At 50.6% G+C, this 24,957-nt stretch overlaps 2 protein-coding genes across 5 annotated transcripts in view; both read right to left on the reverse strand.

Moving 5' to 3' along the window:
- The window catches only part of POLR1B (RNA polymerase I subunit B), a 34,081-nt gene extending 26,432 nt beyond the window's left edge, over positions 1 to 7,649 (reverse strand). The window contains exons 1-3 of one of the 2 annotated variants that reach the window (XM_077814220.1): positions 7,464 to 7,649; positions 1,616 to 1,783; positions 22 to 168 (exon numbers count right to left, since the gene is read on the reverse strand). In XM_077814220.1, coding sequence (XP_077670346.1) covers positions 22 to 168; positions 1,616 to 1,783; positions 7,464 to 7,640 — 492 coding nt within the window. In that variant the 5' untranslated portion in view covers positions 7,641 to 7,649. Of the gene's footprint in view, positions 1 to 21; positions 169 to 1,615; positions 1,784 to 7,463 lie in introns of those variants that run through there. The other variant, XM_077814221.1, reaches the window with a different exon arrangement.
- A 5,801-nt stretch (positions 7,650 to 13,450) lies between these two features.
- TTL (tubulin tyrosine ligase) overlaps positions 13,451 to 24,957 on the reverse strand; it is a 35,385-nt gene continuing 23,878 nt past the window's right edge. For all 3 annotated transcript variants that reach the window (XR_013345791.1, XM_077814224.1, XM_077814222.1), the window contains one exon: positions 13,451 to 20,534. Coding sequence is in view for 2 of the 3 variants with exons in the window: in XM_077814224.1 (XP_077670350.1) it covers positions 20,420 to 20,534 (115 nt within the window). In the remaining variant the exon portion in view is untranslated. The remainder of the gene's footprint in view (positions 20,535 to 24,957) is intronic.

The raw sequence follows: 24,957 nt of genomic DNA on the forward strand, positions 1-24,957 counted from the left end.
CCCACCAAAATCTACTGTTACCTCTTCTTCCTCATGGTGTTCAATCAGAGCTCTGGGAGGAAGACTATGTAAATTGCAAAGTTTAGATTTCACCATGATTGGAACATATCCCAGGGACTGTTTAATAATCCCTTTAGGAATGCCATTCACTGACCAGCTGATGTCAGCCTATAGAGAAACAAATACATCAAATTATTAGGAAAGTTAAAATAACACAGATAACAATAAATATAGCACGCTCTCGTTAGAGAATGAGCTACGTTACAGCATTGTATATTCAATACAAAACCATAAATAGCAAAAAATTATACTGTCTGCAAAGAAAAACAGCAGCAATTAGTTACAATTTATTATACATCAATTATAAGAATAAAGACAAACAAATTATATATTATAGTGGATGCATGGTCACATCTACTGTAGTTCAGGTTATATTGGGACTTTCTTTATAATTCCATTTTTATTCAATTATAATGTGAATAAAAATTTCCTATGTTTCATCTCTGCCTGAAGGAAGGATTATGGCTTTGGGGTTGTTTTTCTTTGGAAAGTTTAAACAAAATTACAAAAGTTATGCAAGGATGAACAAAACTCTTACAATGGTGGAATTAAAATTATTTTTTCTCTTACACAACAACTGAAGTAGTTTGATATTTCAGTGAGAACTAAGTCCTACTGTTATTTACAACCCCCCCTCGAAGCCCCAAATTGAGTATTAGTGCTTATGATGTTTATAGCCTGGCAGGAGGCAGAATAATAGACTTCACAGCATTGGAGTACTGGTATTTTTAATCTGTTATGCAATGTTAACTATGTAAAACTTCAGAACAGTTTCACAAAAAATTTAAGAATTATTTTGTATTAATGCGATGGCTCCCTCTCCCAGCAAAACCAGATTGCCTGTTCAAGTCTCTTACTACTGTCAAAGTCATAATGGAATTCCTGCTCCTGTAACGTAAAAAAGCTAAAGCATACCAATAAAGTGAAGAAAAAAATCTCAGATTTCAGTAAAGTGCAGATACTGGCCATTTTATGTGGTCTGGCTTGCTGAGATATCACAGGGTAGGCAGGCATCTGCACAGCCTGGAAAAACCCAGGTCAGGAGGGAGAGTGACATGGGTCTCTGCCAAAGAGAGGTGAGGGATGAAGAGCCAAGATCCTAGGGTGGGTGTCCTTGAGGGACAATGAAGGGGGAATATGGGTACAGTTACCCTGAATTGTGACATATACAAATATTTCTTTAATGGCTATCAATATTTCTGGCGTTTTCAAGTGTAGAAACAAATGCCAGACATCATTGCAAAGGTGAGACTCATGACTTTCCAGCAGCATAAGGCAATGGTCCTCCAACTTTTTCCATTCTGTAGGCCATTTTGTAAAAGAAAGATCTTCTCGTGGATGTACCTCTTCTACTAACATCCCAGTTCCCCACAGTATGGTTCCCAGAATGTTTCATTTCAAGTACTACTGGTGATCCACAGAACAGCTGGAGAACATGTGGGAAAAGGTATTTATTTACAAGCTAATGGTTTATAAGCAAATATAGCACATACCAGACAGTGGAAAAGTGGAGTTTTCATTCCCTGAAAGTACTATTCTAGCCATTACTACTTACAGTCAGTTTCCCACGATAGGTGCTTCTGCGTCCTCTACATTCTGCTGGGTATACTTTCAGCTCTTTACAGATACTCCCTTTTGGTACCATAGGAGGACTGATGACAGCGCCCACAACTGCCAGAGTGATGCGTTCATTTTTGAAAGCAAACTCCAGAGCAGGAACAGCCTGAAACCCAAAAGAAACTCTGTATGTGTACATATACAAACAACAGTAACAGGAGACTTGATCTATCCAGCTATCGGTAGAAAAAGTACCATATATACTCATTCATTAGCCCGTTCGTTTATAAGCCGACCCCCCAAGATGAATGGGTAAAAACAGTAAAAACTGTATGACCCTTTCATAAGCCGACACTATATTTCAGGGGTTGGCAAACTTTGGCTCCCAGCTCGTCAGGGTAAGCCACTGCCGGGTTGGGACATTTTGTTTACCTGGAGCATTCGCAGGCACAGAGCCCCTCAGCTCCCAGTGGCCGCCGTTTGCCATTCCCAGCCTGTGCCTGCAGACGCTCCAAGTAAACAAAACGTCCCGACCTGCCAGCGACTTACCCTGACAGGCGGGGAGCCAAAGTTTGCCAACCCCTGCTATATTTTAAAAGCTGGCGTCACAAGAAACACTCAAAAGTTTTGCTAGCATTATTTTAATGTAATCTAACGAAAAACCTGTTATAATAATCATTGAACAAATGTATTCATCTTCAAAATTACAGTCAGTATTTGAAATCAGTAAATGGATATTTAAAACAAGTAACTTAGAACAATATGAGACTTTAAAAAGTCTTAAAATCCTTCAAAGTCTGAATCAATCTCTGATTCACCAAACAGTTAATTAAACTCAGCTTCAGTCACAGCTGCACCTGCATTGTCATCGTCGATTTCGGCAGTTTTGTCTTCAGACTCAGATTCCTTCTCATCATCAGCCTCTGCTGTGTCATCATCAAATATGGCATCATCTTCTGACCTGTTGAGTGCATTGCTGATACAGCAATTCCTAAATGATTTTTCTATCATTTCTGAGCGAATGGACACCCACGCGTCCTTGATCCACTGGGTGACCAGATTGATTTCGGGCTTCATAAGATTCCTGCCTTTTGTCAACTTCACCATGCCTGAGCACATCCATTCAGACCACATTTTACGTAGCCAGTCTTTAAAGGGTTTGTTCAGGTAGACATCAGGTGGTTGTAGAACTGAAGTTAAGCCTCAAGGTATTACAGCCAAAGTAGTTGTCCTATTTTTGGCCACATTTTTCACCTCATCTGTCTTGTGTGCCCTGAACATGTCCCAAACGAGCACAGCAGGTCCCTTGATAAGTGCTCCTGGTCTCTTATTCCACACTTTTTCCAGTCATTCAATAGTCCCACTTTCATCCATCCATTCCTTTTCGATGACACCAGCAGGAAATTTCATGTTTTTCGGTAAGGTTTTTCTTTTAAAAACAACAACAAGAAAAAGCTTTGATCCATTTGCCAAACATGATAAAACCACCCTAAAATGGATTTTTTCATGGCCATTGATTTTAATTAAAACTGTTTTTTCCACCAATGCCGGTTACCATTCTGTTGCTTGCTCTGGAGATCGAATGTCATCGGTGTTTCTTCCATATTTCCTATTTGTGACAGTTCAAATGCATATTCCTTCTGACATTTTATAATAAACCTTTGGAAAGATTCGATTTTTTCTTCCAGATCTCTCGGCAGCTTTTGCGCTTTGTTTGCTGACAAAGACAGAGACTATGACGGTTCATGAAGCGAGTATACCAACCCGCTGATGCGACAAACATTGATGGCTTTACTGACTTGTATTTGTCATCTTTCGACATTTGCAGAGCACGCAGATGAATTCCAGTTCTAGTGACAATGTACCCATTTTGTCGACATTCAACAACCCAATTATTGACATCTTTCTCCAGCTCAGGAAATGAAGCACACCTCACTGGACATTTTTTTTTGCTTCTTGGCATGTCTTTTAGTGTTGTTTTATTTTTTCGCCATTCTCTTACTTGCTTCTCATTGATACAGAATTCACGAGCAGCGGCGCATTTATTGTTTGCTTCTGCATATTCAACAACTTTAAGTTTGAATGCTGCGTGATAAGCAGACCTTTTGCTTTTGATTTTACCGTTGTTCATTTTAAATACTAGTATGAAAATAGATTATTATTATTGTAGTTATAAATTTTGTAGGACTTTATATAGGAATGTCACCTGCTTTATCACTGGCAAATTATTATTGTTCTTTTTTTATTTCAAAGCAGCCCTGTAGATTGGCATTTCTGTGGGGATAACAGGCTATTTCAATTTTATTAAGAGAGTCCATCGATTCTGCACGTTATATTTTGTGAACTGCATGGGTCAAATGTCATGCAGATCTGCAGCACTGCTCTTTTAGTATTCCTTTCAAGCCAAACTAGTCCACTAAACAAAGCCTTTGCAACTTTAAAAGGCTGCAGTATTGACATCAATAAATGGGTCGGCAAACTTTGGCTCCCGGCCGGTCAGGGTAAGCCGGGTTGGGACATTTTGTTTATACATTGTCTGGAACGGCGAACCGCGGCCGCAGGGGGCTGAGGGGCTCCATGCCTGCGGACGCTCTGGATAAACAAAACGACAATATATTAAATATTCAATTCAATGATTTCATAGAGTTTAAAATCATCAAATTTTGGTGTAGATCTGTTTATAAGCCGACCCCCACTCTTTGATGTGTCACTTTTTTACCAAAAATATTCGGCTTATGAACAAGTATATACGGTAATATGGCAAAATACAATGTTTCCAATAAGTTCCTGGAATGTACTGGGGACAACCTATTGTTTCAGAAAGAGGAAGAAGTGACCTGGGGCAGCCATTTTAGATTTGATTCTGACCAACAAAGAGGAATTGGTTGAGAATCTAAAAGTGGAAAGCAATTTAGGTGAAAGCGATCATGAAATGATAGATATCATGATTGTAAGGCAAGAAAGGAGTGAAAGCAGCAGAATAAGGACAATGTATTTCAAGAAGCACACTTTAATAAACAAAGGGAACTGGCAGGTAAGCTCTTATGGGGATAAACTCCAAGGGATAAAAGAATTCGGGAGACGAGGTAGTTTCTCAAGGAGACAATATTAAATGCACAACTACCAACTATTCCCATATGAATGAAAGAAAGGAAGAATAGTAAGAGGCCAATATGGTTCCATCAGGAGCTCTTTAATGACCTGAAAATCAGAAAGAAATCCTACAAAAAGCAGAAACATGGATGAATTGCTAAGGAGAAGTACAAAAGAATAGCACAGGTATGTAGGGACAAAAGTCAGAAAAGCTAAGCCACAAAAAGAGTTACACCTACCAAAGGATATAAAAGGCAATAGAGGTTCTTTAAATACATTATGAGCAAAAGAAAGAAAGGAAAGTGTAGGTCTTCTACTTAGCAGGGAAGGAGAACTAATACCTGATGGCATCAAGAAGACAGTGTTTAATGCCTAATTTGCTTCAGTCTTCATTGAAAAGGTTAATAACGGCCAGATACTCAACACAATTCAAATTAACAGCAAACAATATAAGCCAAAATAGGGAAAGAACAGGCTAAAGAATATTTAACTAAGGTAGATGTATTCAAGCCAGCAGAGCCTGATGAAATTCATACTAGGGTGTTTAAGGAACTAGTGGAAGTAATCTCAGAACCATTAGCAATTCAAGCACTTATGGAGGACAGGTGAGGTCCTAGACAACTGTAGAAGGGCAAACGTAGTATGAATGATTCACTGTCAAACTGGGAGGGCATATCTAGTAGGGTCCTGCAGGGGTCAGTTCTGTGTTTCACCCACATATTTATTATTGGGGCATTTAGTGCACTGGATGAGGTACACCACTTGTTGTGATAGGTGTGTGTAGGAATCATGGATCTTGAAAGGTGTGTTGTGAGGGTTGTTGATCATTGTGGTAGTGCAGGTAGATCATAGGTTTTGCACCAGTTGTTCTGGCAGGATCTGGAGCCACTTTGAGCTAGTGTCCTGATCTGTGTGGATCTTGATTCTGATGAACTTGGGAGAGATTGGGGGGTTGTTTGAAAGCTAGAAGAGGAGGTTCAGGAAAGATTTATTTCAGGATGTGGTCCCCATACAACCAGAGTATGGGTTGTAACTGTTTGATGATACTCCATACGGGTTCCAGTGTGGGATAGTAGGTTACAACTAGGGGTGTACGGTCAAGGGAGATTATTTCTATATTGACCTGGGTTCTTGCAGGTGAAATGAGAATCACTACGCTCTCAAATGAACTTACTCAGAAAAATGACAAAAGACGACAACTCCACATCACCTGTGGGTGAATACTTTTCACAACGATCACTCTATACCTGACCTCTCAGTCGTCATCCTCAAAGGAAATCTCCACAACGCTTTCAAAAGACGACTGTGGGAGCCTAAAGTCATAACTTTGCCAGACACTAAAAATCATGGACTGAACAGGAACACTGGATTTATGGCTTATTACAACAATCTATATAACCCATTAACCGTGCCTCACCTCCAGCTTTACCCCAGTTCCTATGACTGGAGAGGCATTAAGGGGCCCACTTCACCTTGAAAGGTCCCTTGAAATATGTGCTAACTACTTATGCTCAACAATCTGATCCACCTTGTATTTGGCTGTGACGCTCATTTCCCAGGGCTGAAGAGGAGCTGTGCACGCTGGAAAGCTTGTCTCTTTCACCGACAGAAGTTGGTGCCGCAACAAATATTCCCTCACCCACGTGGTCTCTATGAGGGTAAATAACCAGCCGAGGAAAATCATTGCCCATTAAACCATTCCGGTTCTTTGGGCCCGTCAGTGCAACGGCAGCATAAGAACAACCCATCCTCATGTGTATTTCAACAGGTTGCTGTGGAGATGCGGCTGGTAAGGAAACCAGCAGGCGCGGATCAGAAACCGACTTAGGGCTTGTCTAGAGAGAGCCAGCGCCTGGCAAGCTGGGGCGTAAAGCGACGGGGCATGAGACAGCCCCAAGCTCTCTGCCTTGGCGGCCCCTGCTGCCACGCACCAGCCCTTCCCGAGGGTGCACGGGCCTGCTCCCATTACAACCCCCCCCGCGCTCCCTCCCCCTCCTGCACTCCCCTCTCCCGCGCCCCCCGCCTGCACTCCCCCCGCTCTCTCACGCTCCCCCCCGCCCCCGCCTCCCACCCTGCACTCCCCCCTGCTCTCTCCTGCGCCCCCCGCCTGCACTCCCCCCCGCTCTCTCCCGCTTCCCCCACCTGCACTCCCCCCGCCCTCTCCCGCCTCCCACCCTGCACCCCCGCTCTCTCCCTCGCCCACCGCCTGCGCTCTCCCGCGCCCCCAGCCTGCGCTTCCCCCGCTCTCTCCCGCGCCCCCCGCCTGCACTCCCCCCCGCTCGCACTCCCCCCCACTCTCTCACGCGCCCCCCGCCTGCACTCCCCCCCGCTCTCTCCCGCGCCCCCCCGCTCTCTCCCCACCTGCACTCCCCCCCGCTCTCTCCCGCGCCCCCCCGCCTGCACTCCCCCCCGCTCTCTCCCGCCTGCTCTCCCCCCCCCGCACTCCCCCCCACTCTCTCCCGCTTCCCCCACCTGCACTCCCCCCGCCCTCTCCCGCGCCCCCCGCCTCCCACCCTGCACCCCCGCTCTCTCCCTCGCCCACCGCCTGCACTCCCCCCCGCACCCCCCCTCCCGCGCCCCCCGCCTGCACTCTCCCGCGCCCCCCGCCTGCACTCCCCCCCGCTCTCTCACGCGCCCCCCCGCTCTCTCCCCACCTGCACTCCCCCCGCACCCCCCACCTGCACTCCCCCCCGCCTGTACTTCCCCCCTGCTCTCTCCCGCGCCCCCTTGCACCCCCCCCGCTCTCTCCCCACCTGCACGGCCCGGTGCAGCCCCTCGCCCACGGCCAGGTTGAAGGACTCGACGTGGGCCCGGGTCAGCTCCTGCAGGGCCGGGTGCTGCCTCTCGCGGGGCCGCCCGTAGCCCGGCGCCGTCAGGGGCGCGAGGCTGGGCCGCTCGGGCAGGCCCCGCCACCTCGCCGCCGCCTCCATGCTGCGCCGCGCGGCTCCGACAGCTCCCGGCGTGCCCCGCGCGGCCCAACCGACCCGGCCGCTCCACGCGCTCGCCGCTTCCGGAACCCGGCCCCGCCCCCCGGCCGCGCGCGCCGCGGAACCACCCGCTGTCCGCAGCCACGGGGCCCTCAGCGCGACCCCCCTCCTCCCGTCCACTGCCCCCCCCGGGCCCTCAGCGCGACCCCCCTCCTCCGCTCCTCCCGTCCACTGCCCCCCCCGGGCCCTCAGCGCGACCCCCCTCCTCCGCTCCTCCCGTCCACTGCCCCCCCCCGGGCCCTCAGCGCGACCCCCCTCCTCCCGTCCACTGCCCCCCCCCGGGCCCTCAGCGCGACCCCCCTCCTCCCGTCCACTGCCCCCCCGGGCCCTCAGCGCGACCCCCCTCCTCCCGTCCACTGCCCCCCCCGGGCCCTCAGCGCGACCCCCCCTCCTCCGCTCCTCCCGTCCACTGCCCCCCCGGGCCCTCAGCGCGACCCCCCTCCTCCCGTCCACTGCCCCCCCCGGGCCCTCAGCGCGACCCCCCCTCCTCCGCTCCTCCCGTCCACTGCCCCCCCGGGCCCTCAGCGCGACCCCCCTCCTCCCGTCCACTGCCCCCCCCCGGGCCCTCAGCGCGACCCCCCTCCTCCGCTCCTCCCATCCACTGCCCCCCCGGGCCCTCAGCGCGACCCCCTCCTCCCGTCCACTGCCCCCCCGGGCCCTCAGCGCGACCCCCTCCTCCCGTCCACTGCCCCCCCCGGGCCCTCAGCGCGACCCCCCTCCTCCGGTCCTCCCGTCCACTGCCCCCCCGGGCCCTCAGCGCGACCCCCTCCTCCCGTCCACTGCCCCCCCCGGGCCCTCAGCGCGACCCCCCTCCTCCGCTCCTCCCGTCCACTGCCCCCCCGGGCCCTCAGCGCGACCCCCTCCTCCCGTCCACTGCCCCCCCCGGGCCCTCAGCGCGACCCCCTCCTCCCGTCCACTGCCCCCCCCGGGCCCTCAGCGCGACCCCCTCCTCCCGTCCACTGCCCCCCCCGGGCCCTCAGCGCGACCCCCCTCCTCCGGTCCTCCCGTCCACTGCCCCCCCCGGGCCCTCAGCGCGACCCCCTCCTCCCGTCCACTGCCCCCCCCGGGCCCTCAGCGCGACCCCCCTCCTCCCGTCCACTGCCCCCCCCCGGGCCCTCAGCGCGACCCCCCTCCTCCCGTCCACTGCCCCCCCCGGGCCCTCAGCGCGACCCCCCCTCCTCCGCTCCTCCCGTCCACTGCCCCCCCGGGCCCTCAGCGCGACCCCCCTCCTCCCGTCCACTGCCCCCCCGGGCCCTCAGCGCGACCCCCCTCCTCCCGTCCACTGCCCCCCCGGGCCCTCAGCGCGACCCCCCTCCTCCCGTCCACTGCCCCCCCCGGGCCCTCAGCGCGACCCCCCTCCTCCCGTCCACTGCCCCCCCGGGCCCTCAGCGCGACCCCCCTCCTCCCGTCCACTGCCCCCCCGGGCCCTCAGCGCGACCCCCCTCCTCCGCTCCTCCCGTCCACTGCCCCCCCCCGGGCCCTCAGCGCGACCCCTCTCCTCCGCTCCTCCCGTCCACTGCCCCCCCGGGCCCTCAGCGCGACCCCCTCCTCCCGTCCTTCCATCCACTGCCCCCCCGGGCCCTCAGCGCGACCCCCCTCCTCCCGTCCACTGCCCCCCCGGGCCCTCAGCGCGACCCCCCTCCTCCCGTCCACTGCCCCCCCCGGGCCCTCAGCGCGACCCCCCTCCTCCGGTCCTCCCGTCCACTGCCCCCCCCGGGCCCTCAGCGCGACCCCCCTCCTCCCGTCCACTGCCCCCCCCGGGCCCTCAGCGCGACCCCCCTCCTCCGGTCCTCCCGTCCACTGCCCCCCCCGGGCCCTCAGCGCGACCCCCCTCCTCCCGTCCACTGCCCCCCCGGGCCCTCAGCGCGACCCCCCTCCTCCGGTCCTCCCGTCCACTGCCCCCCCTGGGCCCTCAGCGCGACCCCCCTCCTCCGGTCCTCCCGTCCACTGCCCCCCCGGGCCCTCAGCGCGACCCCCCTCCTCCCGTCCACTGCCCCCCCCGGGCCCTCAGCGCGACCCCCCTCCTCCGGTCCTCCCGTCCACTGCCCCCCCCCGGGCCCTCAGCGCGACCCCCCTCCTCCCGTCCACTGCCCCCCCCGGGTCCTCAGCGCGACCCCCCTCCTCCCGTCCACTGCCCCCCCGGGCTCTCAGCGCGACCCCCCTCCTCCGCTCCTCCCGTCCACTGCCCCCCCCGGGCCCTCAGCGCGACTCCCCTCCTCCCGTCCACTGCCCCCCCGGGCCCTCAGCGCGACCCCCTCCTCCCGTCCACTGCCCCCCCCGGGCCCTCAGCGCGACCCCCCTCCTCCCGTCCACTGCCCCCCCCCCGGGCCCTCAGCGCGACCCCCCTCCTCCCGTCCACTGCCCCCTCCCCGGGCCCTCAGCGCGACCCCCCTCCTCCCGTCCACTGCCCCCCCCCCGGGCCCTCAGCGCGACCCCCTCCTCCCGTCCACTGCCCCCCCCGGGCCCTCAGCGCGACCCCCCTCCTCCGCTCCTCTCGTCCACTGCCCCCCCCGGGCCCTCAGCGCGACCCCCTCCTCCCCTCCTCCCGTCCACTGCCGCCCCCCCGGGCCCTCAGCGCGACCCCCTCCTCCCCTCCTCCCGTCCACTGCCCCCCCGGGCCCTCAGCGCACCCCCCTCCTCCCGTCCACTGCCCCCCCCCGGGCCCTCAGCGCGACCCCCCCTCCTCCCGTCCACTGCCCCCCCCCAGGCCCTCAGCGTGACCCCCCTCCTCCCGTCCACTGCCCCCCCCGGGCCCTCAGCGCGACCCCCCTCCTCGCGTCCACTGCCCCCCCGGGCCCTCAGCGCGACCCCCCTCCTCTCGTCCTCTGCCCCCCCCGGGCCCTCGGCACGACCCCCCTCCTCCTTTCCTCTGTCCCCCCCCGGGCCCTCGGCGCGACACCCCCCCCCGGGCCCTCGGCACGACCCCCCTTCTCCCCACCTCCTTCCCCCCCCAGGGCCCTGAGCGTGACCGCTCCCCACCTCCGTCCACTGGCCCCCCACAGGGCCCTCAGTGCAACCCCCCTCCTCCCCAGCTCCGTCCCCCCCCAGGGCCTTCAGCGCGACCCCCCTCCCCGCACAGGGCCCTCAGCACGACCCCCCTTCCCACCTCCGTCCACCCCCCACAGGGCCCTCAGCGCGACCCCCCTCCTCCCCTCCTCCCGTCCACTGCCCCCCCGGGCCCTCAGCGCGACCCCCTCCTCCCCTCCTCCCGTCCACTGCCCCCCCCGGGCCCTCAGCGCGACCCCCCTCCTCCCGTCCACTGCCCCCCCGGGCCCTCAGCGCGACCCCCCTCCTCCGCTCCTCTCGTCCACTGCCCCCCCCCGGGCCCTCAGCGCGACCCCCTCCTCCCCTCCTCCCGTCCACTGCCCCCCCCGGGCCCTCAGCGCGACCCCCCTCCTCCGCTCCTCTCGTCCTCTGCCCCCCCCCGGGCCCTCAGCGCGACCCCCTCCTCCCCTCCTCCCGTCCACTGCCGCCCCCCCGGGCCCTCAGTGCGACCCCCTCCTCCCGTCCACTGCCCCCCTGGGCCCTCAGCGCACCCCCCTCCTCCCGTCCACTGCCCCCCCCCCCGGGCCCTCAGCGCGACCCCCCCTCCTCCCGTCCACTGCCCCCCCGGGCCCTCAGCGCGACCCCCCTCCTCCCGTCCACTGCCCCCCCGGGCCCTCAGCGCGACCCCTCTCCTCCGCTCCTCCCGTCCACTGCCCCCCCGGGCCCTCAGCGCGACCCCTCTCCTCCGCTCCTCCCGTCCACTGCCCCCCCCGGGCCCTCAGCGCGACCCCCCTCCTCCGCTCCTCCCGTCCACTGCCCCCCCCCGGGCCCTCAGCGCGACCCCCTCCTTCGCTCCTCCCGTCCTCTGCCCCCCCCCGGGCCCTCAGCGCGACCCCCTCCTCCCGTCCACTGCCCCCCCCCGGGCCCTCAGCGCGACCCCCTCCTCCGCTCCTCCCGTCCACTGCCCCCCCCGGGCCCTCAGCGCGACCCCCCTCCTCCCGTCCACTGCCCCCCCCGAGCCCTCAGCGCGACCCCCCTTCTCCCGTCCACTGCCCCCCCCGGGCCCTCAGTGCGACCCCCTCCTCCCGTCCTTCCGTCCACTGCCCCCCCCGGGCCCTCAGCGCGACCCCCCACCTCCGGTCCTCCAGTCCACTGCCCCCCCGGGCCCTCAGCGTGATCCCCTCCTCCCGTCCTTCCGTCCACTGCCCCCCCCGGGTCCTCAGCGCGACCCCCCTCCTCCCCTCCACTGCCCCCCCCCGGGCCCTCAGCGCGACCCCCCCTCCTCCCGTCCACTGCCCCCCCCGGGCCCTCAGCGCGACCCCCCTCCTCTCGTCCTCTGCCCCCCCCGGGCCCTCGGCACGACCCCCCTTCTCCTGTCCTCTGTCCCCCCCCGGGCCCTCGGCACGACCCCCCTCCTCCCCACCTCCTTCCCCCCCCAGGGCCCTGAGCATGACCGCTCCCCACCTCCGTCCACTGGCCCCCCCACAGGGCCCTCAGTGCAACCCCCCTCCTCCCCAGCTCCATCCCCCACCAGGGCCTTCAGCGCGACCCCCCTCCCCGCACAGGGCCCTCAGCACGACCCCCCTTCCCACCTCCGTCCACCCCCCACAGGGCCCTCAGCACGACCCCACCTCTGTCCACCGGCTCCCCCCCCCCCCCCCGGGCCCTCAGCGCGACCCCCTTCCTCCTGCAGGGCCCTCCGTGCGACCCCTCTCCACCTCCGTCCACCCTCCCAGGGCCCTCAGCGCGACCCCTCACCACCTCTGTCCACCCCCCCACAGGGCCCTCAGAGCAACCCCTCCTCGCCCCCCCCCCCCCCCCGCGAGGTCTTGGAGCTCCCACCTCCATCCACCCCTGACAGGATGCTCAGTGCAATGCCCCCTCTGCCCTCAGAGCAACCCCGCCTTGCTATCTCCCTGCCGCAGGGGCTTCAGTGCAACCCCCCCACCTCCATCCACCACCCCCAGGGTCTTCAGCACGATCCCCCCCACTGGCTCTCAGAGCAGCCCCGCCTTGCCATCCCCCAGCCACAGGCGAACTGCTTCAGCGCAACGCCCCCAGGCCCCCACAGAGCTCTCAGTGCAACCTCCCCATAAGCTCCATCCACCCCCCACAGGGCCCTCAGCATAACCCCTCCCCACCCCCTATCCATTCCCACCTTCAGAGCAATCCCCAGCCACCCACGCCCACAGGGCCCTCAAAAGAACCTCCCTATCCACACACATACCTACCCCCCAACATGGCCCTCAGAGCAACACCCATCTCCCCCCTCTCCCCCACACTCAGGCCCACTCCATGGCATGGCCCTCAGAACACCCCCCACCCGTGCAGACACCACTGTATAAATAAAAAGACAGGCTAGCAAGAGCATGACTCTATAGCCTGGTGGTATGGGTACCCCTCTGGGAGGTGGGAGACCCCCAAGGTCCAGGCCCCCGCTCCATTTATTTATACAGAGCAGCACAGCTTCACCAGGAGAGATTGAGGGCTCCCCCCAACATCAAAATCCCCAAGAGGCTTTGGAAAATGTTAGCCTAGCCAAGGGCACAAAGCCTTGGAGGGTATTTCCTAGCAGCAGTAGAGCTGCTAGTGAGCATATCTATTTTGATGTGTTTCCCCTCTATTTACCCCTCGACACAATATCCACTTGGAAGACTTGAAAAGCTTACTTGTGAATGTAAAGGCGAGCAGCTTGCTTAGCTAGACTCCCCGCCCATCTGTGGTTGCCTCTTTGTATAGTTATTCACAAAGAAAAAGACAACAGGTAATAAGATTTTCTCTCTTTAATTGTTATTCAGGACAGAGTTGAATACAAATGTCAGAGAACCATGCACTGCTCACAAATCCTGTGAGACATACATACACACTCACATCATGATAGTAATTTGAAAACACAAACTAAAGATCTATAGGATGTAACTTCAGGAGCTCTTTTATGTACGCTACAGTGATCATTTCAGATCCTTTCAACATTACTGTTTTCCACAGACACTTTTAGCTGACATTGATAATGAAACATTATTATTAACTCTTACTTATTGCACAGTGTTTTCCTCTTAGCAGAGAACAATGCTTAGAGAACAAGAAATGCATTGACCATACACATGCATGCAGTCCTGAAGGGTCTTGATTACAATGCGATACAGAAGACTGACCTCCTTAACAAAGCTGGTTTCTTAGACAGCATCAGCATTTTCATAATTGTTTGGCTGTTGTGGTCAGCCTCTGAAATGGACTGGGAGCACATTACAGTTGTAGCACAAAAATCACAATGAATTTTAAAATGGGATTTCCCCCTATCCTGTATGAGACAAGCCACAGACAAACTGAAAACAGGACTTCCAGGATTCCAGTTCCATGAGGCCCTTATTCAGAGAGCCCATGTCTGAAATCCTTCTCAATGACATACACAAAAAAGGATACAATGTATCAGCCTAGACACCAATCACATTCTGTAGGATGATATGCGTCTTCTTCAAAAGCAGCATCCATCTCTTTCAAGAGCTCATTAACAAGTAAGGCCTTTTCAATTAAACTTTTATAGGACTTCAGTTAGAAAATGTTATTTTTGCAATTTCTTTAAAAAAGTTCATGATCTTAACTTAAAATTACACACAAGCATACAATGTTCTAACTCTTCAATCAAAAACAAGTCCCTTACAGATAAAGACATTTTGATAATTGGACAAAACACATTTTCCTTAGTGTGAGCACCCAGAATTTTAGAAACCACAGTTACCTTTCTGATGTTTTCTCTTGGCAATGACTACCACCGTGGAAGACAGAAAAATATTTTATATTTCAGATATAAGTAGGGTATAAAGGATGGGGAAATTGGTTACACACTGCTCTTCTGCTGTAACAAATGCCTTCCCCCCTCTTCCCTCCAAGTATTATTGTCAATTAACCTTGTAGAATTCTGAGAAAAGGCCTTTCGAAGAATATGGCAAAGAAGCCAGTAATTTGACAACCTGATAAACATCTTTAAAAATGGTGAGAAAAGTTAAACAGGTATTGTGCGAATAATCAGATCCTTACTAAACAGAATTCAGTTAGTTTGGAATACAGTGAAACGCCTTAGTTTAAAGACTTTTGATTGATGATGCAAGAGATCATCAACTGGAGGTCTATTATAACCAACCTCAAGGTCAAACAAATATGTACCTGAAACTCTACACATGAATACATTAAATTGGTTGCTTAAAACAAAAGTTGGTGCAGATTTTACTGTAAATGCGGGGCTCCCCATTCTGATGTCCAGAGTTAATTGTGGCTCTACAGTGGCAGAATTTATCCCAAAGGCAGCAAGCAGGTGCTCTAAAATGGCAGGGCATTACGTACACTGCAACATATATTCCAACTTTTATTTCCTCCTAGACTCAAGAAATCTAAGGAGCCTAACTTGAAAACAGGACAAGGTCAACAGTAACGTTCAAGGTGAGGTGGGCTGATAGACTGAAGTTTGTCAATACCATCAAATAACATCAATTGGTCATCTTTCCAAGACAAGGAATCTGTGCAGTGAGAACATAAACAAGGGAGCTTGTCATCACCCAGTACCTATCAATGACAGGACTACAGACTGACACAGAAATGGTCCAGAACACTGCCGTACAGTGCCATTGTAAATGCAGTACTTGGTCATTACTGTATAACAAGGGGGAGCAGTTCTTCATTTGTTTGTGTATGTGTGTGTGTGGCCTGTTCGTTCAGTTAATCTCTCCAATAAACACTGGGGCTGTCAAGGATTAAGATTATCCCAATCGCATCCCAGCTAACTGCACTGGGATGGTTCTGTCAGGTAGCTTGACAGCGGGGGAGTCTGTGTGGCTTTCCTCCCACTGTAAAATGATGGGCACAGATGACAGTCCCTACCTGCTCAGCAGGTCACCCCACTGAAACTGCACATCCTGAGAACAAGTAAGATCTCTCTCTCTGACTTTCCCACACCTGAATGACAATAGTCCCATGATTACTGTTACAGGATTGCAACGCTCATCCAGGGACCATCAAACCAGGGTGGGAGGAGGCTGCCTGGAGTCACTTCAGCATGATCCATCTCGCACACTATGCTAACAGCTTTGCTTTATCAGTCTCCCCTAGGAGCACAGCACACAAACAAGATGCTTACAAGAGCATGTCTGGAGAAGGGTTCTACTGCCCCAACTAGCTGGACTCACACTAAGCAGATGTTCTCCTCTCTATATATATCCTATACAACAAGTTCCCTATAGGGACACACTGAACACACTAGAGGAACAGCTGCTGAACCTTTATTAATTCTTAAAGGCGACCTGCAAAGGAAGAAAATGTCAACTGCCTCAGGGCTTGTGCCTTTTCTTCACTTCTTTATGAGGTAAAAAAGGCCTAAGACCTTTAAGATCCCCCCTCCCCTAATTTATTTTACACATTCCAGCCCAGTCTTAACTGGCTAACCGGCTAGTAAAATGAGGGTATCACAAGAGCGAAAGCTGAGAGGGGAGAGAGTTTTAGTTTAAACTCTTTTTTTGGTTCATACCTGTTTTACTTCCATGTCTGATACACATTCTCAATAAAGGACATCTTTGCCAGCCCTTGTCTTCACCGGGAAAAATGCGTGTTGAAACATGTTAGCTAACACATTAAAATCTGAGTGCAGGCAAAGCACGGTGTGGTTTTAATACATTCTGGTCAGGTAAATTCGGGGGGGTAACCTGGGGGTTACTCTGACCAGCTAACATGTGGTAAAGCTACAACTTACTTTGTCTGTACTAGGATTTTAACACAGGGTAGTTAACATGAGCTTATCACTTCCCCACCTTTTTTCTACTGTAGCCATGGCCTTAAATAGTCCACACCACCTTCCCTCTTCCAGTAATGAGTTAACGAATGAGAGCTCACAATACACGTCCTCCAACATCCAGCAAGACCAATGAGACCAGACTGACATTCCTGCTACTTCTAAAGGTAAAAACACGTGCAAAGCCAAACCTCACCACAGGTTCCAGGCTCACTTCATACACATCAGGAAGAAACCAGGGGGGCAAACCCAGGTTTTAAATTCATCACTTTCAATTAAAGTCACCTTTGATTTCCATTTGACTGACTGGTATTAGCCAGATGGCTTTTCATTTGCACTTCACTATCTAGCTACTACTGCTATCAGTGAAATGGAAATAAAAGGTGACCTAAAAAGAATTTTTTTAAATTTGGGCTTGTGCCTTTTTTTGCTTCTTCATGAAATCAATGAGAGCTGTTGGGAGCTCAGCTCTATTGAAAAATCAGGCCCCTTATGGACATAGGACCCTAACTTAGACATCAATTTTTGGAACTTCTACCCCACCATTCACACGTGAGCTCACTGTACACACAGTGAGAGCAGTCTTTCTTGTCAACTTCTGGAATACAATATTTCAACCACTTTATAGTTCAAATGCACGTTACATCTGCCATCAAATTTTCACAGATATTTATATACAACACTTGAGCTCATTTCACACTTACTGCTTAAGAGAAGTTTGCACAGCAGCAACACACTTATGTTACCAAGTATCAGAGGGGCAGCCTCTTATGGTGATGGTGGCAATCTGCTAGCCATTGGATTTTGACAGCCCTATATATAACTCCAGTACCTGGGAATTCATGACAGATTACACTAAAGGGGGCATATGCTTCAAATATTGACTGATGTTTTAATGATAGCGCCCGTGTCCTTATTAGGCTTGTAGTCACATGAGTTAGGATTATCCAACATTCCCCACTGAGGCTTTCTGTGGGTTCATTTCAGTACAAACCCTGTCTGTCCCCCTCATAGGCTTCCTGGCCTCCACAGTAATGGAGACTTCAAGTTAATTTTTAAAATTAGTTTTCCTTTTTTTTTCCTGCAGCCGTGAAAACCCAACTCAAATCACCTGGCTACTCCCTTTGCAAAACAAAATTCCTGGCCTTACACTGCCCCTCCGCCAAGCAAGGTAATTGGGCTCTTGACAGTGAGCTCAGGCAGCCCCATACAAGCCCTAGAATAAGGCCTGTTCTTTGCCATCTGATATAAGGAAAGAATGCTAGTCAGCTAAGGAATCTTAACTGCTTCACTGATGTTTCCTGTCTCACCTGCAGTCTGGCTTGATGTACAGATGATGTTCAACTGGCGTTACAGCAGAAAACTCACACCAATGGAACGACCTCTGCAGCTTCAATGCTAGATCCCAGAGATCTGCAGAAAAGCTGCAATGGTGTGAAGAGTTGTGAAGTAAGTTATTTACTTGCTGTAAATAAATGAAGCCAGCAAGAGTATGAAGCGCTTTGGCAGAAGTGACAATCTGATAGCCACCTGGCCAAAGTTTTCAAATAGACAGACTTTTAAGATGAGTGGCTGAGTCCGTCCCCAAATCTAGCTGTTCTGGATCGAAATAATTAAGCTATGGAACAGAAACTCCCCCAGTGTGCCCCAGCAATGAGATTTAAAGTTCTGTACACCTCTCAGAAATGCTTCTGTCTCTCCCTTTGCTATAGAGCCAAGATTTATGAACACCAGTGACTTGGCAAAGTGTGACAGTTTCATTCATTCACAGAGCTCTAGCCTGGTAACAATTCAGAGATGGGAAATCTCAACCTTAAGTCGAGGTAAGTGTGTAAGAGTGCTCAGACATTTCACTGGAGGGAAAAATTAGACTACGTAACTCAATGCTTATTAAACTCAGCCAATCAGAAGCTTGGAACCTCCTAAATGTGTTTTTTTTTTGGTAGCAGGAGCCACTTTTCTTTTGCTTGGGTCACCCTTAATGTAAGTATCCTCAACCCAAAGCAACTGTCAGAGACAACAGAATGTAGTTCTGATCCGACCAGCAGAGCCAGAACTCTTGCTGGATTTGATTCAGGTGCAGATGTCAGTGTTCCACAACAGCATCCTGTGGGGATTGTGCACCACACAAGAGAGATCCTTCTTCTAAACAAGTCTCTCATGCTTTTCTGTATCAGACTCTGCTTCTCATTCAGTCATGCACACTTGTTTGGTAGGAAGCTGCCTCATTTCACTGACCTTTTAAAATATGTAGAAAAAAAAAATCTAATCATAGAACTAAAATATGCTAGGATGCAACATGCAATGCATGTAGGAGAACTGCAGCAGCTCAGTATTGAAAACGCGTAATAGCTTATAGAAATCTTACTGGTTTCCTTGAAAAAGGGGATCTTGTTAGTATTAGTCATTTGCAGACACAGATTATTACTTCTTAAACACTAAGATTAAATCTAAAATTCCACCTCTCTATTCCTACTGAAAATTTCCAACACATTGCATTGCAATACGGAACACACCTATGATCTATAGTACCCAGTTTGCTATTAGGGACCCCACTGTGTTCTACAAAGAAACACAGCCAACCTATTTAGGTTAAAAATTGTAACTTAAAGGGGCTGTTTATGATGTGGGGAATGTTCCCAGGATTTCATATATCTATTTAGGTTATACTTAAAAAATGTGAGTTTCTACATTCACTGACCTAAAATTATTATTTTTTTTTTTAAAAGGTTATCACAATATAACACAATATGGAATAAGAGTTTCCCTGCTGTTCTACAGCAGCACCAGCTGATCATCAAATGCTTTCCCCAAGAGGTGAGCCTATTTCTACTGACTGATGATGCTTGGGGCACAAAGCACAGCCATGTTTCGGTGGTGCTGACTTGTAAGTGCTAAAAAATGCAATGTTTGTCCAATGGAGAGAGATAAAATTGGTTGGGTTGAAAGGGAAACAACTGGTGGGGTTGAAAGGATTCTTTTTTCAAGCCTCAGATGCATCTTAAAGAGGCTGCCAGGGTCCCTTGGTGTTGTTTTGGTTAACAAAAACGAAGGTATTAAAAGCATAAAAACTGAAAGAAGAGCTGAACTAAGATAATTTGAATGCCCCTCTGAACAAGCCTTCCAGGAAAGTCAGACTCTGTTACAGCAACGCTCTCAACAAGAATGTCAACCTAGGCTCCCTAAAAACTGCAGATCGGCAAGGGAGGGGCCGAGTACTTGTTTTCTAGGGGTTCCAACTGCGTCAGACTGACAGACAGCTGATTCAAATCTCATTAGACAATGGATACAAGTAAATAAAACCTCCTTAAACCCCTAGGCTACTTCATCACATTAGATACAGTACCCTCAGTGGTGCTACCTTTGCCATATCGTTACTGGGTGTTTCGTTAGCTGATTTTAAAACAGACTTAAAATTAACTTTTTCTTCTTTTACACATCCCACAAAACAAGACCGCTTTTCACCTCTACACAAATGGAGCAGGAACAAAAAGGAGTTACCTATTGGGGACTGAGCTAAGGCACTAAAACTGCAGCAGGTGATGAACCAAGAAACCCACATCAATGGTACTCTTCATTAAATTGCCTTATTTAAAAAAAAGGAAAAAAGGTTTCTTTTTAGAAAAGGACGAGATAATACAATATTATTGTATTCCTGTTTTTTTTTAAACATTATTTTGCTGTTCTCCCAGAGAGATTTGCTTCAGTTATTAAAGTCACATGAGCTGTTTCCAAAGCATAGTTTGGTGAAACACAGGCAGAGTTGTCTGAACAACTTTGGCTCATCCTGGACTCTCCTTGGAAGCCTTCTTTTATTTATATTTTCCTCGTGAATTTCCAAAAAGTTGTCTCTCTTTCCTCCTTTTTGGCATGATACTAAAGTCAATGATCCAACAGCCTTCCCTCAGAATCGACAGATGGCAACTCTCCCATGTGTCTCGCTAAGATGGTCTTGTCATCACAGCTTCATAAATATTGATGGCTGGCTCTGCTTTTGCACTATGTCACTGAGGGGAAAGACACTAGAGATGGCTACATCCACTATACCTTGGCAAAGCTCTGCATAAAGTTTCCTAGAAGAAAAGAGAGAAAAATCAGAATGAGATATTTTAACAGGAAAAGAGAGACACACTGAACATTCTTTACCCTCATTCAAGTTTTCCTAGCAGCAGTTATACTATCTTGGCATTAGTATAAATACCCCTTTCCCTTCTAGCTTCTTCTCTCACTACCCGGGAGGCTGCTCATCCCTTTTACTATACTTCTCTCTCCATCTAAGCAAAGATGGAATCGTAAATCCATGCCTTCTAGTAGCTATTGCAATGGACTACAAGATCACAGTGGGTAGTTCTACATTTATTTACTGTCAGAACAGATTATAGAACAAAAGCAGTAGGGACTTAACTTGAAACATTAAACTGAAGCACAAGACTTTTTTTGGGGAAAAAAAGAAAATTTCTGATCTTCACAATTACGTGAGATTCAAATTACTGTTTAGCACACTGAATTAATCCTATTTATAATAGAAAACGTTCCTACCAAACCATTCCTATGGTAGGTATTAATCCTGGACTTAGATACAGACGTGCAGCTCAAATTGAAGCCAGTGAACTTTCTCATGTTCACCTGAGAGCGGAATTCCACCCTAAATCATGAGATGCGTAGACTCCACTAATTCTGCAGTAGTAAGAAAACCTAGCAAAAAGAGCTCCATGTCATATGCATTCAGGTCTCCTTATCTGATACAAAATGGGCAGAGACGAGTAAAGCCAACTTGGTGGAGATCTCTGCTGCCAAATGGAAACCCCAATTCAGGGACCATGTCAATGCTGCAGAAGATACTTAGCACATTTGTGGAAGAGTCCACAGCAGGTGCACCTCCCCCCCATCACAGTCGTGTAATTTTGATGCTTCAGTATTGCAAAGAAACATGGCAGTAGGATGCAACAGCAAATGAGGTTTGCTTGTGTGGCACTGCACAGGGATTTCAATGGTTTGGCAGAGTTAGTTGTGCTTCGTCACAGTAAGTTTCATGAAGCTGGTATTATCAGCACCAGCCAAGGGGCACTGTCAACAGAGATCAAGGTAGGCTCATTCCAAAGGGGCTAGACAATAATGGAAAAACAAATCAACCTAAGATCAGTCTAGTATAATTGTTCGTTCTCTCTCTCACACACACACACACACACAGAGGTTATGAAACACACACAATTTCTCCAAGCATCAAACTCAAAATCAATGATATTCTGAGCAGTGTTTTGATGTTTTTACACACAAAAAAATTAAAGAAGGGACAAATTAATCTCTGGCATAGCAACAATGGACTTTGTTCAACTAGGTCTACCTTCTGATGAGAGGAGAAGCCTTATTTGTGGGGCAACGTGAGACAGAACGACCAGACAAACTTCAGTCTAGTGAACAGCATCAATATTTGATAAGGTATTTTAACTCAGCAAGAGCTACACAGCTAAGACTGCCCAGCTTAGACAGCTCTAGACCTTCCTACGTTTACTGACATGGGATGGTATGGCACTATCAATACATGTAGTGTCAGTGAGTCACAATATTAGTAGCTGAAAGTCTGGGCTGCTGGATGGGTGTAATTCGTAAAGTCGCATGTGTAAAAAAGCAGAGAGTGTCTGAGAACATAAAAATTGGACAGTGATAGACTGCAAAATCCGGTGACGACGGAACCTGGTTATATTCTGAACAAAAAGAGCTCTCATCCATGCTTGTAGCTGTGCCCATCGCTTCACACTGACTCTACAAAGATAACAGGCTTCAGGGTGACATTCCTGGATTTTATAGATTGCATACAAGGACTGACGAACGAGTTCCATGTTGATGGAATATTTATCTGTTTCAATGATGCAGATGTTCTTCTTCATCTCTGGTGACTGTCACTGTCCTAAAACAAACAAGGCAATTTCTGTTGAAGATGTACTGTAATGGGGCTGGAGATAACAGAGGCGGATATGTTTTTTCCCTACCAAGGCCTTCTTTACCAGGATTAACAAGGTCTTTTCACCTGTGCAACTGTCTCAGCATACCTTCAGCTTCCAGATCCTTTCTCCTGCACTGCTTTCAGTAGACTATTTCTGTATCAAATCTGACAATTTATGAAAGTCAGTGTCTTTCTCCCAACCATGGTGTTAGATGGATTTCTGGCAAGCATTCTGTGTTCTCTTTCATTTCTAATGGATCCTTAGACCTCCGGGTACCAGTTTTTAAAGAATGTTAGGAGAAGAGAACATTCTCCTTTTTAAGTCATCTTGATAGTTGTAAATTAAAACACAAAACATGCCTTTGGTTAAGTATTTCATTTTTTAAATTAAAGGTTCCACACCCCACACCTGTACATTCTCTCACTCTTTTGGCTTCTGTGTCAATTCCACGTCCTGCATCCGTTTCTGAATAGCATCGGTTCTTGCTGCAATATTAATACAAGTTCTCTGTTTTAATGCAGAATGCCCAGTGTTGTCTCTAGTTGGGGGACCTTTGTGTTGATTTCCTTAGCTGTCAAGAATCATTTCCTGTAAACCTGTCTCTGTGGCTGGGCCTTATGCAGTGCTATCAGCAAAAACAGAAGCCCTTAGCAAGTGAAAAGGCTGACCGCCAAACCCTAGTTGCGCTGCTCCTTTCTGGATATGGCCTCTCAAACCAGAAAGGAAAGATGAACTTCCTTGGAAAGGGTTCTGCAGTTGGGTGCAATGACAAGAGAGATTCTCCAGAGGTTCATGTTTGAACCTAGATCACCCTCTCCATTAGGGTTTTATCATAGGGCTTCTAATTTAAGCCAATTTGACACCAACTCGCCAAAGAGTCTCAGAGTGCATAGATGGAATGCACTGAATAAACTGAACTTGTTTCCCCAGAGCTCCCTGCTCTGGTCAGCCTAAACTCCTTCTCTCTCCCCCTGCTCTGGGAGTAACACACCTCTCTGATACAACGTTGAGTCTAAATAAGCTCCCCATCTGCACCTAGTTTCCATTGGAGTGTGCTTTCCTGAGCTGCCTCTGAGCCCCGGCAGGGAATTCACTCCCAAAGCCACAGGCTGTTGTCTGGCTCAGTGAGCTTTCCTCCAGAGTCACCAGCAGAGCGAGGCTGCCCAGGGGCCGCCCAAGAGCTGGGCAGCCTGTCACAGGCAGTTTCTGAAGGAGAGCCCCTAAGTCAGGAGCCCAACACAGCTGCTCCTCTAGCACCACGCCAGGCCACACTCCTCACATGCAAAATATTTACACTTCTTTCCAGAAACTCACGTGCGCAAGTTCAACCAACTCCTGGCAGATCTAGTTGGTGGCATTACAAGGGCATCTTTTCACTAGGGTGAATGGTTCTTGAACACCTTTGCAGGCATTGATGCAACATGGATCTGTCTTCAAAATCTGAGATGCAGCTCTACACAAATTATATACTTTCCAGGTCTATTTGAGATATTTATTATAGCCAATGATAAACCAATCCCACATTTACATGGGTTTAGGCTCCCCTATATTTTGTTCATAGTACAGCAGGGTAGGGGTGAAATACACTGTCTTGTCTGAAGTATGAACACCACATTCTTTAAATTGCTCTTCAAAACCACATTCCCACAGAGCAACTGCTAGCATTTGCAGGCCTACTGCATCAGCAACACACTCTTTTGAAGGTTTACAATTGGATTTTCCTCATCTTGGCATGCAACACTTGTTTTTGAGCACTGGGACCAAAAGGTCAAGAGCATACAGCTGCAGCAACAACAGGGAATGGGCAGGTGCTCCAGAAGCACCACTGGGAGCAGAGTGAGGTGATAGAGTTCTCTACGCAACATTAAATTAAACCTGTTCCTATCCACTGTTCCACTGACGGAGATTGCTGATTTGTTCATGAAATATATTGCTTAATATTTGGATAGTTAAATTACTTGGACAATAGAATGTCACCCAAAAGTGCCTTTTACCCAAGTTTCTCTTTTTTTTTTTAAAAACAAACATTGGATTTTAAAAAAAGGAGTACTCGTGGCACCTTAGAGACTAACCAATTTATTTTGAGCTGTAGCTCACGAAAGCTTATGCTCAAATAAATTGGTTAGTCGCTAAGGTGCCACAAGTACTCCTTTTCTTTTTGCGAATACAGACTAACACGGCTGTTACTCTGAAACCTGCTATTGGATTTTAAGTTTTAGCAATTTCTCTCAAACACAAAACACACCAGTGAAAAAACCCAGGAAAGGTTTTATGAAATGAAACCAAAGCACGTGTATTATTTGAATATAAACCCTCAGCTATTGTCCAAAAATACCCCACCCTTCCAATTCTATAATTCACCAAAATGTAAGAACAATCATTGAGTCTGTCCCTAGTCTACTAGGTAGGCCCACAACGATTTTGCAGCTTTCTGCAGAAGCCAATACATTTCCCCAAATTGTTTGCTTTTCCAGCACTTAGCCTGTTACACTTATGACCAAACCAGTCCCATAGGATTAAACAGGTTTCAGATTAACAGCCGTGTTAGTCT

The sequence above is a fragment of the Eretmochelys imbricata genome, chromosome 3, assembly GCF_965152235.1.
Source record: "Eretmochelys imbricata isolate rEreImb1 chromosome 3, rEreImb1.hap1, whole genome shotgun sequence".
Taxonomy (NCBI): domain Eukaryota; kingdom Metazoa; phylum Chordata; order Testudines; family Cheloniidae; genus Eretmochelys; species Eretmochelys imbricata.